This window comes from Pituophis catenifer, unplaced genomic scaffold, assembly GCF_029215685.1.
Source record: "Pituophis catenifer annectens isolate HBS135680 unplaced genomic scaffold, rPitCat1.0.hap2 SCAF_18, whole genome shotgun sequence".
In the NCBI taxonomy this organism is placed as follows: Eukaryota; Metazoa; Chordata; class Lepidosauria; order Squamata; family Colubridae; genus Pituophis; species Pituophis catenifer.
In genome coordinates this window covers 6,884,369-6,898,254 of record NW_027256898.1, presented here as the reverse complement: position 1 = coordinate 6,898,254, position 13,886 = coordinate 6,884,369, and the positions used below count along the sequence as shown (strand labels likewise).

Below are 13,886 nucleotides of genomic sequence, written 5' to 3'. Positions count from 1 at the left end.
ACTTGCACAAGCCACGGATGTGCGCGTGTGCAAGCACACTCACATGTGCCTGTCCCTCCCACGAAACCATCCCCTCCGCCCCCCGGACCGCCAACTCGGAAAGGTTGGGGAACTCAGATCTAGAGAACATTATGTAAGCAATTAAATGCAAGCTTATTCATGAGCCCTGGAGGCGCAGTGGTTATTATTATTATTATTATTAGTGTTATGGCATTGTTCAGTAGCCAGGAGACCACAATGCTACTGCAGAGTCGTAGTTTGGCTTGCCAAGGTACCAACCCTATTATAGGAAATGCTTGCCTGCTTCTTAAGGTGCGGCACAGGAGGGCGAGCTGGCTTTGCACCAGAGAGAAAGACAAGCAGCTGTTCCGGCAGTATCACCAAGCCCCCCCCCCCCCTTTCCTGGGGCTGCCTTGCAAACAGGCACCGCAACCGGGAAGGTTCAGAGCCACCCCAGGATCTGACTGCCTGCATAGAGCACCAGCTCGTCTCCCCACCGAAGTGGTACCTATCTATCTACTTGCATCGAACATGCTTTCGAATGTTTGGGTGGACAGTCGCTGAGGCAAGTGACAGGAGCTCACCCTGCCAGTCAGTGCTAGAGCTCGAACCGCTGGAGTCGAGACCATCTGCAGCATCATTAAGCCATTTGAACCACCGCGCCACTTGGTGTCGTGGTTAGAATGGCAATATTGCAGCCTCACTCTGCCCACCGCCCACAGTTCAATCCTGAGCCGCTCAAGGTTGACTCAGCTTTCCATCCTTCCGAGGTCGGTCAAACGAGGCCCCAGATTGTTGGGGCCAAGATGCTGACTCTGTAAACCGCTTAGGGAGGGCTGTAAAGCACCGCAAAGCGGTATATAAGTCTAAGCGCTATTGCTATTTCTGCACAATCAGCAAAGTCACCTGCCTCTTCATGAGATCAGAGCAAACTTGTTATAAAGAAAGTCAAAAAACTTCCACCCCCAACGTGCTTTACCTTGTCGCTGTGCTCCATGAACTCAGCCAAATTGAGCAGGGTCTGGGTGACCTCAGCAATATCCTGAGACGTCAGCGCCAGCTCGATGCTACGGATCAGCTCATCCTGCTGGTCTTCGTTCAGCTCAGACCAGCATGAAACAAAGGCCGCGTTAAACAGATCTCTGAAGTGGGGGGGGGAGCAAAAGGGGGATACAGAGAATGGAACAGTAAGTCTGCCAACATTGAACATACCACTTCACTGATCCAAACTGAACCCAGACCCACATCTCATTAAGAGTCCATAACTGCACAGGGGAGAATATAGAAACAATTGTCAAACATGGGAACTGACCAGCAACCAGAAAATCTTCATTCTCAAACTACCCCTTAATATTCTTTCAGCGTTCAAACAACTTTTTTTCTGTCCAATTTGCTATCCTCAGTGAACGTTTTACTGATGTACGTCACCTACTCCCTCTTGCTTTCAAGCACTGATTCATAACTCACTATTCTTCATTCCATTTTTCCCATCAAGCACAAATACTTACTCTTGGATATGTTAACCTTCAAATGCACAGCATGCAAACGATTTAACCTTTGCTGCAAAACATTTAGCTTCTCAACCAAACACCCAGGACCATCGGACTCCAAAAGTTCACATCCCAATTGTCTAGAGCAGGGGTCGCCAACCTTAAAACACTCAAGAGAGCCATTTGGACCCGTTTCCCACAGAAAAGAAAACATCGGGAGCCACAAAACTCTTCCCGTGCCTGACTATTTCCTGAGCGACCACAAAACTAGGATATATAGTTGAATTAAAGATTCTGTTTTCTTCTGAAACTTTTCTTTTCTTGGATTTATCCATGATTGGCCTACCGGGGATCGAAAAGCTTAACAAATTGCGCGTCGGTGGGTGTCGCACATTGGCAGTTGTGACACATATTTTGAGCGATAGGGATCCGCAGCAGAGGGATGAAAGAGCCACATGTGGCTCCAGAGCCGCAGGTTGCTGATCCCTGGTCTAGCGAGATTTCTTAGTCATCCAGGTCATGGTTTTCCCAAAGATGCTTTTACTCCAAGAGGCAACTGGACTTTCTTGTGGAATGCAGGTGAAGAGGGAAGTCACAGCAATGACCTGGCGGTAACAATATGTTCGGCTGGAGCGTCGTCGGCTTTGATCGCAGCAGTCACGAACACGAGGCCGATAGCGGCGTTCTCCCGCCACCCACACAGCTGACTGGCAGATCTCCGAAGCCCAGCTGATTGGCGGTCGGAGACCAGACGGAGACTGGAAGCGCAGGCACCAGATGGTGGACTGCTGATGAGAAACCAAATGCTGATGCCAGATGCTACTAGGTGGGACGGGGCGTGGTCTTGCCTATATATATAGAGAGAGAGCACTGGGAGGCAGTTGCTCCCAGCGCTGACTTTGCAACTGTCAAAACTCATTTGTGCCTGGCCTCAGGTTTGAATAAACAAGTACCATGTCAGGTTCCGATGTCATCTCAAATAAATTGCATTCCCAAACAATTAATCTTTGCTGAAATCTTCCATTTATTGAGTATGACAATCTGGCCCCGACTTCGTCGTAGCCAATATTAACCCTCTGACCCCAAACCCTTCCCTTTCCATTCCCCAATTCTCAGCGTCTCATTGGCCATCTTCCAAGTCAGTCTCCCCAGCTCCTGACTTCAACCCACAGGAATGTCCCCCCTCCCATCCCATCTCCTAGGGGATATTATCTACAGAGAAAATAAGTAGGTGAAAAGTCAAGCCTCGTCTTCTCTTTATGGCAGCATTAGAATGCTGACATACCAACCATTTCCAGAGCTTGTTCATTTCTGGCGTTCGTAAGGCCTGGGGACTGGACACCTGAGAGTTGTAAGTGACAGAATTGATGCCGCTGACAACTGATCTGAGTGGAGTTCCTTCTTTGTGGATTTTGGGGAGTCCACAAGGAAGTCCAGTTGACTCTTGAAAAAAAAAACACTTTTGGGATTCGCACCCCAAACCAAAACACTTCTCCTATCACACACACACTTCCCTTAAACATTTTTTTTTTACACTTGCATTAAACAACCAAGTGGACACTTCTTGGTCTTCTCCCTGGATTGATGTTGAATTTCTACCTGGCCATGGGGTTGTAGGCCTGAGCCAAGGCCCAGCACGAGCGCAGTGAGGGCGATGAGGAGTCTTTCAACAGTTCCAGGCTCAGCCGCCTCAACCATTCCAACCAATCATCCTTGGAAACTCTTCGGGCTGCACCCCAGGCCTAGAATAGAAAGGGCTCTTCTATGGGTTGCTGCAATCAGCTACTCGTCAGGGCCAGAGAAACTGACAGCATGGGGGGGCCACGGGACCCCAACTCCTGAAAGCCCCCCCCCCCCCAAATCATGTTGCTGAAATTCAGTGAAAAATGTCTGGCGTTTTAATGGGCCGCTTTGTGATGGCACGAAGAGTTGGAAGATGGTCACACAACCGTACGTATGGGTATCTCAAGCTCACCCACTTGAAGGTGTATGGACTTCAATTCCCAGAATTCCCCAGCCAGTTCTCAGCCCTATCCAGCCAAGCATTCTGGCTCTCATATTGAATAACTGGATGAATTTGAATTTCACAAGCTTGCACTGATTTATTTATTTATTTATTTTATTAAATTTCTATACCGCCCTTCTCCCGAAAGACTCAGGGCGGTGAACAGCCACAAGATAAAACACGTAAATACAAAAATTTAAAATAGATTAAAAATGAATTAAATAATTTGGCTGAATTTAAAATACCCCATAATTTAAAACAAATTAAAATTTCTATTTAAAAGGGGAGAAGATTTAGGCCAGGCCAGCTTGATGAAATAAAAAAGTCTTAAGCGCGCGACGGAAGGTGCGCAGATCCAGGATCCTCCATATCTCCGGGGGGAGCTCATTCCAGATCGTAGGTGCCCCCACAGAGAAGGCTCTCCCCCTAGGGGCCGCCAGTCGACATTGTTTGGCCAACGGCACCCGGAGGACCCCCTCTCTATGGGAGCATACTGGCCAGTGGGAGGCTATTGGTGGGAACTGAGAGCTCATTTGATGCTGCTTCCCGACCATTTAAAGTTTTAATGCTGCCTGAGGTTTAAAAGATGGTCATAACTTTCTATACTTTATTGATAGCCTTATCCTCCATGAAACTGTCTACATAGGGACAGCCATCCCCATTTCTCCAGTTGCCTGGAAGCTTCGTTTTTTAAAGTTCTTCGAACGTGGGAAAACCAGTCTGACAAATGCTGCCTCCGTTTTGAAAGTGACATGAAGTCTGCTAGATCAGGGGTATCAAACTCAAGGCCCACGGGTCGAATCCAGCCAACAGGGTGGTTAGATCTGGCCCACAGGGCTGCCCTGGAAACAGCAAAGGACCGTCCCGCAATGCCTCTGCCAGTGAAAACGGAGTCCGAGAGGGCCATGCGCATCTTCCTGGGCCCCCTTTTTGGCTGCCATGACCTCCTACAGCCTTTTGCCAGCAAAAACCATGATGAGCCTGGATAGCTCAACAGACAGAGCACTGTAATTTAACACCAGCTGTCTGCAATTAAAGTAAGATCGAATCTCGCCAGGCTCAAGGTCGACTCAGCCTTCCATCCTTTCTAAGGTAGGTAAATTGAGGACCCAGTTTGTGGGGGCAATAAGCTGACTTTGTATAAATATACAAAAGTATGAAGGCTATTGCTTAACGCATTGTAAGCCGCCCTGAGTCTCCGGAGAAGGGCAGCATATAAATCAAATTTAAAAAATGAAATAATAATAATAAAAAAAACACCAGCTCCATTTTGGCTGGCAGAGGGCTGTAGGAGGCCATGGCAGCCGAAAACGGGGCTTGGGGGGAGGGATTTGTGGGGCCACCTGGGCTCCGTTTTCGCTGGCAGAGGGCTAGCGAAACAAACTAAAACAAAAGGAGAAATGTTTCCCCTTTTGCTTTTGAGCATGCAAGAAGGGACAGGAAAGGAGAAAGGGAACGAGGAAAGGCAAAGAAAAAGAAGGGAAGACGGGAAGAGAGCAAGGAAGGAAAAATAAAGTGGGGAAGAAAAGGAAGAAAAGGAAGGAAGGAAGGAAGGAAGGGAAGGAAGATTATAATGAGAGTGAGGGAAGTCCTGCCTTAGCACTTGGCCATCACAGGTGCCATTGACAGGAGTGATGTCAAGCTGGCCACACTCACCCCAGCCTCCCAAGGTCAATCACAACCCTGATGCAACCCTCAATGAAATCGAGTTCGACACCCCTTGTGCTAGATCATCACAAGCTGGTCCAGGAAAACGTTGATGCCACAAAGCATCAGAAACTCCTGTTGCTGAAAACTGCTGCTAATGTGGAGAAGCGTGTCCCTGCCCAGCGCATCCCCAATGTTTACCTTCTGTAAGTTGATGGTGCTGACGTGCAGCTTCTTCATGGGCCCCGTTTCGACCGGGCCGCTGACGAGGGGCTCTCCTTGGCTGCTCCTCTGCATGCGGTGCTGATATATCAGGGGGTCATCTTCTTCGTCAGCGAGAGTGTAGCCCTAAGGCAGAGCAGAGCAGCTGTTCATCGGAACCAAACCTAGCTTTATATTTGGGTATAGCACTGCTGTGGTTTGTACTTGCGGCCAAATAGAAGAGTCCAGAGTGAAACATTGGCATCTATGTGTCTCATCGTTTCAACTTGTCATTAGAGGAAGAGGGGGGGAGGTGTCAGTTAAAGTAAAGGTTCCCCTCGCACATACGTGCTAGTCGTTCCTGACTCTAGGGGGCGGTGCTCATCTCCGTTTCAAAGTCGAAGAGCCAGCGCTGTCCGAAGATGCCTCCGTGGTCATGTGGCCGGCATGACTCAACGCCAAAGGCACACGGAACGCCGTTCCCTTCCCACCAACGGTGGTCCCTATTTTTCTACTTGCATTTTTTATGTGCTTTCTAACTGCCAGGTTGGCAGAAGCTGGGACAAGGAATGGAACCTCACCCCGTTAACGCGGCACTAGGGATTCGAACCGCTGAACTGCTGACCTTTCGATCGACAAGCTCAGCGTCTTAGCCACTGAGCCACCGCGTCCCATTTAGGTGTCTGTTAGAGGAGGCTTAACTAGAGAAAACAAAACTGTCATGCCACTGTAGTTTGTGAGAAACTGGAAGCTTTCAAGGACAATTTCGCAGGTGTGCAAGTGAGACAGATAGTTCTCATAACAACGGGAACTTTACTTGGTCTACATGGAAACCTGGAGTGGGGGAGGTGTCGGGCTGGGGAAAACATTGATTAATAAGAAACTATGTACTGGGGCCTGAGAAACTCAGTGTTAGTTTTACTTCAGCCTTCTCAGGTTATGTATTCAATAAACCAGTAAAGTTTTTCAGAAAAGAAAATGATCCTGGACTTTTATTTGCATTATCAAGCTGGATGTTGACTGGAAGGATGTGATTTTTTCCCCCCTTTCTCATAGGTAAAGGTAAAGGTTCCCCTCGCACATGCGTGCTAGTCGTTCCCGACTCTAGGAGGCAGTGCTCATCTCCATTTCAAAGCCAAAGAGCCAGCGCTGTCCGAAGACGTCTCCGTGGTCATGTGGCCGGCATGACTCAACACCAAAGGCGCACGGAACGCTGTTCCCTTCCCACCAAAGGTGGTCCCTATTTTTCTACTTGCTTTTTTTTTTACATGCTTTCGAACTGCTAGGTTGGCAGAAGCTGGGACAAGTCACGGGAGCTCACCCCGTTACGCAGCTCTAGGGATTTGAACCGCTGAACTGCCGACCTTTCAATCGACAAGCTCAGCATCTGAGCCACTGCGCCACCACATCCCATCCCCTTTCTCAAATATATATATATATACATTTGAACCTATGAATTAAAAAGAACAAAATAAAAATAAATAAATAAACAAATTATATATATATATATATATATATATATATATATATACATGTATATAAAAATGAAGGAACATTATGGAATTAAAGTGAAAGCTCAGAGTAGGAGCACAGATGAGAGACAGGTGTCCTTCAAATGAACAGCTTTTATCCTGCCATCTCATTCGGCTTCTTGAGGAGTCACTGACCTTCACAATCCTGCAGATGAGGACGTCGTATCGTTGGTGGTTTATTCTGTGACGCACCAATACTTTGTTCACCATTGGGATAAAAATCTGATACTGCAGGGGTGAGAGGAAGAAGAGTTAGCAGGGGTTAAAAAACAACGGAAGAGAACAGCAACTCTGAACCAACACCATGAGTGACATTTTTAAAAAATTAAATCTGCACAGGGATGCAGTCCTGAGAGCCAACAAATCACGTCTGATACATTCTTTCGGAAACAGCTTGAGGAAAATCATTAAAATTTTTAAATAATTAGATGGTTACATTTAACGGAGTTTTTCTTTCAGTTGTGGAATCTTTTACAGCTCCTTGTCATTGTGTTCATTTTTAGGCCAAAGCAACCTTCTAAATTTTCAAGCGCCACTGATCCGTTTAAAGAGGTAAGTTTCATTATTTTGCAATTAAAAAACCCCTGGAGGAAATAGCCAACATTTCATTTAAACCTATACGATCTAATGTCTCATTATAAAAGTTCAGGCTTACAGTGTCACTTCCCTGACCACCTAAGGAACTATTTACAGAATACAGAATAACAGAATTGGAAGGGACCTTGGAGGTCTTCTAGTCTATCTCCCTGCGCAGGCAGGAAACCTTATAAACTTGTTAATGGCTAAACTTTTCCGGACCGAGGGCCCAAAGCACGCATGCGCCCCAACCCCAAAATGCAATGCGTGTGCAGCTTCCTCGCATGCACCCCGCCCCCTCATGCGCCCCCTGCTAGCCCCACACATGTGCGGCCTCCCCACATGCATCCCGATCCCCGTGCATGTGCGGCAGAGACCCGAAGACGAGCTGGCTGGTGAGAGGCACATATGCATGCACAGTACACCTGAACTGGGGCGATGGCTTGCATGCTCACAGAGAGGGAGCTGTGTGCCACCTCTGGCACGCGTGCCATAGGTTCACCGTCACGGCCCTATACCATTCCAGACAAATGGCTTTCCAACATCTCCTTAAAAGCTTCCAGTGTTGGAGCAGCCACAAGTTCTGGTGGCAAGTTGTTCCACTGATTGATTATTCTCACTGTCAGGAAATTTCTCCTTAGTTCTAAGTTGCTTCTCTCCTTGATTAGTTTCCATCTGTTGCTTCTTGTCCTGCCTTCAGGTGCTTTGGAGAATAGCTTGGCTCCCTCTTCTTTGGGGCAGCCCCTCAAATATTGGAAGATTGCTATCATGTCTCCCCTAGTCCTTCTCTTCATTAAACTAGACATAACCCAGTTCCTGCAACTGTTCTTTGTATGTTTCAAAGGAAAAGATTTAAATTCCTGTTCAAAACATTCCTGTTTCAGCAGGCCGGCCTGGCCTAACTTTCCCTTTATATTGCTTTTGATTTTATTTTAAACTGGGATGTCTTGAATTATCTAGGACCAGAGTGTTTAGTATATTTTAATTGTTTTTTTTTTTTAACGTTTGTATTACATGTATTTTTATCGTTCGCTGTTCCCCGCCCTGATTCCCTCAGGAATAGGGCAGTATATAAATTTAATAAATAAATAAATAAATAAATAAATAAATAAATAAATAAATAAATAAATAAATAAATAAATAAATTCAGCGAAGTCAGGATCTCTCTCCTTAGGAAAAAAATGCTTTTTTTTTTTTTTTTTACCTTTTTCCCCAGCTGGAAGACCAGGGAGGAGAGTGTGTCCATGGCAGTCGTGCGAAGCTCTGGGCTCTGGTCGAGCGTTCGCACGATGGGATGGATAATCCGCGAAGCGTAATCCGTGAAATCAAGGGATTCCGTTAATCGGTCCACAGTTTCCAAAGCAGCTCTGGAAGAAAACAAAGCACAGCAATTACAAACGCACACTGGACCCTGATAAACGGGGGACAAGTTTGGATGTCCTTGCGAGAAAATTTTTAAGTATCTGGATAGTGCTGGCAAGCATCTTTTGTTAAAAGCCTGTAAAAGGGCGAAGATGCATATGTGGACAACATCCATCCTTACTTGCGAGCAGACAGGGGGGCATCGGGGGCATCAAAAAGCTTCACAATGGGAGGCAGCAGTAAGTGCAGGTAATCGTCCAGATTGGCTCCAAACAACTGGATGGCATTCAGCAGCTGGAAAGAGACGGGAAAGCAAACTCGATAAGAACCAAGGGCAAGGTTCAAAACAGCCACTCTGGGTTTAAGCACCGGCATATGTTCTAATCCTAATTTATTTATTTAAGTGAGTATATAGCAATTGGGACACACACACACTTCCATGTTTTTAGTGTCAGCACTTCAACCTGCATTTACTCTAGTGCTGGCATAAGAAGGAGAAGCGGAGGCGTCTGGAAAGGGACATTTGACTTTTCACCTACTTATTTTCCCTGGAGATAATATCCCCTAGGAGATGGGATGGGAGGGGGGAAATTCCTTTGAGCTGGAGCAGTAGATTAGGGGTAGAGTGACTTGGAAGATGGCCAATGAGTGCAGGGGAGTGGGGAACGGAAAGGGAGGGTTTTGGGGCTGGACGTCAAGTGTTGGCTTCGATTGGAGTCGGGTTAGAATGTCGTGCTTAATAAATAGGAGTTTTTCTTCAAAGACTTTGTTTGAAATGCAATTTATTTGAGACGACCTCGAAACTTGACATTTAGCAGAACTGAAACAAATGACGTTAGGGTCAAGGGTGTCAAAACTCAAATTTTATTGAGGGCCGCCTCAGGGCTGTGGTTGATCTCAGGTGGCCGGGTGGGTGGACGTGGCCATCTTAACACCACTCCCCAAACTGCTGGCATGTTTCCTCTTCGTATTGGGTAAATCAGGGTAGCCCCTAGGCCGGATCTGACCACATCACAGGCCACATCTGGCCCACGGGCCTTGAGTTTGAATTAGGTCTTCCTGGGAACAAAAGACACATATCCAGGGGTGGGCTGCTGGGGGTTCGCAGAGGTTCGGGAGAAACTCTAGCTAAGATTCTGTGCAGTTCAGAGAACCCCCCCCCCAAATCCCACTCCTGGCTGGCCCCGCCCCGCCAACCCTGCCCCACCCATTGACTCCCCACACGGCCCATTTTGGATGCAGGTAAGTGCAGGGCAAAAAACAGGCCTACTGGAAGTTCGGGAAGGCAGGAAACGGGCCAGTTTCTGGCCTCCAGAGGGCCTCTGGAGCCTGGGGAGGCCATTTTCACCCTTCCGGAGGCTCGAGGAAAGCCTCTGGAGCCCAGGAAGGGGAAAAGGGCCCCCTCCCCCCGCCGTGGTACAGGAGGCCGACTAGGCCACGCCCACCATGGCCACACCCACCCCAGAGAACCCCTTGCTAAAATTTTTGAAGCCCACTCCTGCACGTATCCAAGACAATTAACTTATCCAGGCCTGCAGCAGGCCAGGATTCTGAGGGCTGATCCGTCGTTTAAATCAGATCAGGGTGTGGGATGCAACCACCCGTGTCCCCCCCTGCTCACCTTGGTGGAAACGTTGCGGGTGCTGCTGCTGTCGTGCATGAAGACACGAAGCATGTGCGGGATGAGCTGGGGAAGGTAGAGCTTGAATTCCCCACCGAGGGCCACCACGATCTGCTCGATGAGGAGGATAATCGTGCTCTGGATGGAGTTATTTACTACCCAGAAATCCTGGACGGGGGAGGAAAAGGTGGAAAGGGAGCAATGTTAGGACAGAAAGCCTGAAAAAAGAACTGACTCAGAATTACAGTCATTACAGGTTAAAGCGGTTCGAAGGTTAACGCCAGCATCAGAAGCTTCAGTTCCATCTCGGAAAGCTGGAGATTTTTCTTTTATGTTCAAAATCTTACGGTGGACCAAGACAAATCTCTGCAGACATCTGAGACTGGATTTCCCCACCCACCCACCCACCCCACAGATGAGAACAAAAATTTCTCTTTGATAGCAGCTTCCACTTTTTTTATTTTTTAAACTTCTACACCGCCTTAAAATGCCTCCCCTCTCCTGCCTTTCCTGGACACCCTTCTTGAATACATTTTCCAGCAAGGCGGGTATGAATGTGTCCAAAAGCTGGAATTTTGTTTTCTCAACAGAAGAGCCAGGGAAATATCGCAAATCAGCTGAGCAAATTTTGTTCTTGATTCCGTATTTATGAACTAACCCCAACATATGCATTGTGCCACTGCCTTTTTCATTTGGCCTTTCATTAAGGAAATTCATACCACAGATGCAAGGGTGGGGCTGCTGGGGGTTCGTAGAGGTTCGGGAGAACCTCTAGCTAAGATTCTGTGCAGTTCGGAGAACCCCCAAATCCCACTCCTGGCTGGCCCCGCCTACCACCTCCCAGGAGTCCCCACACAGCCTCTGGAAGGGTGAAAAACGGGCCTACCAAAAGTTCGGGAAGGCCGTAAATGGGCCCATTTCCGGCCTCCAGAGGGCCTCCGGAGCCTGGGGAGGCAGTTTTTACCCTCCCAGAGGCTCAAGAAAAGCCTCCGGAGCCCAGGGAGGGCAAAAAGGCCCCCCTGTCGTGGTGCAGGAGGTCAACTAGGCCACGCCCACCATGGCCACGCCCATTTAGAGAACCCCTTGCTAAAAAATTTTGAAGCCCACCCCTGGGCCGCAGAAGTCAGAGATCTCCCTCTTTTAAAACATTTCCTCTGAGTTGAATTTTTCGTGTAAATATTCAAGGCTGGCACTCACTCTCATGAGGGTAACAATTTCATCCATGTAAGGTCGGATGTGGCTTCTCACAAAGGACACCAGCATTCCCAGCTGTTGGAAAAGGAACTAGAAAGGGAGAGAGAGCAAAACGGCAGGTGCGCTTTGAGGGGGCTTTCAAACCTCACCCCGCCTCCCCTTCATGTCTTCCTTATGCTTTTGGTGTTATGATGTCTCCACGAGCACACGTTTAATTTCAGCGGCTCACAACCACAGCTTTCCCGATGCTGCTGTGTGCTTGTGTGGAATATCAGGGAGAAGCACTCTGGAGCATTTAGGCAAGCGCAGAAGTTTCAGGCATGCAAAATAGAAACACCAGAAAGCAAAAGAGCCCCCAAAGTTTCCCAACTCTGCCCCTTTTTTTTTTTAATTTGATTTATATGCCACCCTTCTCCAGAGACTCAGGGCGGCTTACAATGCGTTAAGCAATAGCCTTCATACTTTTGTATATTTTTATACAAAGTCAGCTTATTGCCCCCACAAACTGGGTCCTCAATTTACCTACCTTAGAAAGGATGGAAGGCTGAGTCGACCTTGAGCCTGGGGAGATTCGAACATGCAATAATTGCAGACAGCTGAATGTTAATAACAGGCTTTTTAGTCTGTTGAGCTATCCAGGCTCCTTTCTCAATTCCTTCAAACACACACACACACAACTTTTTCCTGTCATCCATGAACTTTTCCTCTCGGTGTGCCCAGAGGAAAAGTGACAGCAGGAAACCCGAGGCAGTTTGCAAAAAAAAAAAAGAGAGGCGGTTAAAGTTTCAGGCTGAGAATCCAGTGCTCAAGAGAGAGGTTTTATGGGACTGGTGCAAATCAGGATCCACTTGATCATCCACCTTGACAACGCAAAAGAGAGGAGAGAGAGAGAGAGAGAGAGAAAAGGACCAGTTTGGGGGAAATTAGTGAGAGAGTGCTGTGAAAAAGAAGTAGCAAAAAAGGTGCCCAGAGCACTTAATTTCTTTGATTAGGAATTTGAGGAGCTTTGTAGCCAACTCAGGAAGTGCCTTTTTGGGGCACTTAAATGCCAAGCGTACCCACCTCGGCTCTTCTCCCCAGCACACTATCACCATCTTCTTTTACCTGCAAATTTTTAAAGACAGTAGGCAAAGTGCATCAAAAAAGGCAGGCCCAGGTCTGGTCACGCAACAAAGGTCGGATTACCAAAATGTGGGTTTTGGCAGCCACTCGGCGGTTTCATTCTGGGAGAAAGGTGGGTCTACAAAAACTTCTTTAGAATGGCTGCCACCCAGGGCACAGCTTGTGCTCTGTAGGGATCCCATGATTCCCAGCTATGACGTTATTCAGGGCTCCAGGAAATGCTGAAGCTGAGTCCAGATGGATTCTGATTGGACTTCCTTCCTTCTTTCTCCTCTTCCCTTCCTCCTTTCCTCTCTATTGCCTTCCTTTCTCCCTCTTCCTTCTCTTCTTCCTTCCTTGCCTCCCTTCCTTTTCCTTCTGTCTCTTCTTCCCTCCCTCCCTCTTCCTTCTGTCTCTTCTTCCCTCCTTCCCTCTTCCTTCTGTCTCTTCCCTCCTTCCCTCTTCCTTGTCTCCTTTTCCTTCCCTCCTTCCCTCTTCCTTCTGTCTCTTCCCTCCTTCCCTCTTCCTTGTCTCCTTTTCCTTCCCTCCTTCCCTCTTCCTTCTCTCTTCTTCCCTCCCTCCCTCTTCCTTGTCTCTTCCCTCCGTCCCTCCTTCCCTCTTCCTTCTGTCTCTTCTTCCCTCCTTGCCTCTTCCTTCTGTCTCTTCCCTCCTTCCCTCTTCCTTGTCTCCTTTTCCTTCCCTCCTTCCCTCTTCCTTCTCTCTTCTTCCCTCCCTCCCTCTTCCTTGTCTCTTCCCTCCGTCCCTCCTTCCCTCTTCCTTCTGTCTCTTCTTCCCTCCTTCCCTCTTCCTTCTGTCTCTTCCCTCCTTCCCTCTTCCTTGTCTCCTTTTCCTTCCCTCCTTCCCTCTTCCTTCTGTCTCTTCCCTCCTTCCCTCTTCCTTGTCTCCTTTTCCTTCCCTCCTTCCCTCTTCCTTCTCTCTTCTTCCCTCCCTCCCTCTTCCTTGTCTCTTCCCTCCGTCCCTCCTTCCCTCTTCCTTCTGTCTCTTCTTCCATCCTTCCCTCTTCCTTCTGTCTCTTCCCTCCTTCCCTCTTCCTTGTCTCCTTTTCCTTCCCTCCTTCCCTCTTCCTTCTCTCTTCTTCCCTCCCTCCCTCTTCCTTGTCTCTTCCCTCCGTCCGTCCTTCCCTCTTCCTTCTGTCT

The 13,886-nt window shown here is 48.0% G+C and overlaps 1 protein-coding gene across 1 annotated transcript in view; it reads right to left on the bottom strand.

Moving 5' to 3' along the window:
* Positions 1 to 13,886, bottom strand: part of MTOR (mechanistic target of rapamycin kinase) — an 88,129-nt gene that overhangs the window by 52,721 nt on the left and 21,522 nt on the right. Inside the window, exons 20-28 of the mRNA XM_070956221.1 lie at positions 12,691 to 12,732; positions 11,632 to 11,718; positions 10,435 to 10,602; positions 8,995 to 9,107; positions 8,656 to 8,818; positions 7,011 to 7,103; positions 5,344 to 5,490; positions 3,090 to 3,232; positions 980 to 1,142 (exon numbers count right to left, since the gene is read on the bottom strand). Of these exons, the coding sequence (XP_070812322.1) occupies positions 980 to 1,142; positions 3,090 to 3,232; positions 5,344 to 5,490; positions 7,011 to 7,103; positions 8,656 to 8,818; positions 8,995 to 9,107; positions 10,435 to 10,602; positions 11,632 to 11,718; positions 12,691 to 12,732 (1,119 nt within the window). The remainder of the gene's footprint in view (positions 1 to 979; positions 1,143 to 3,089; positions 3,233 to 5,343; positions 5,491 to 7,010; positions 7,104 to 8,655; positions 8,819 to 8,994; positions 9,108 to 10,434; positions 10,603 to 11,631; positions 11,719 to 12,690; positions 12,733 to 13,886) is intronic.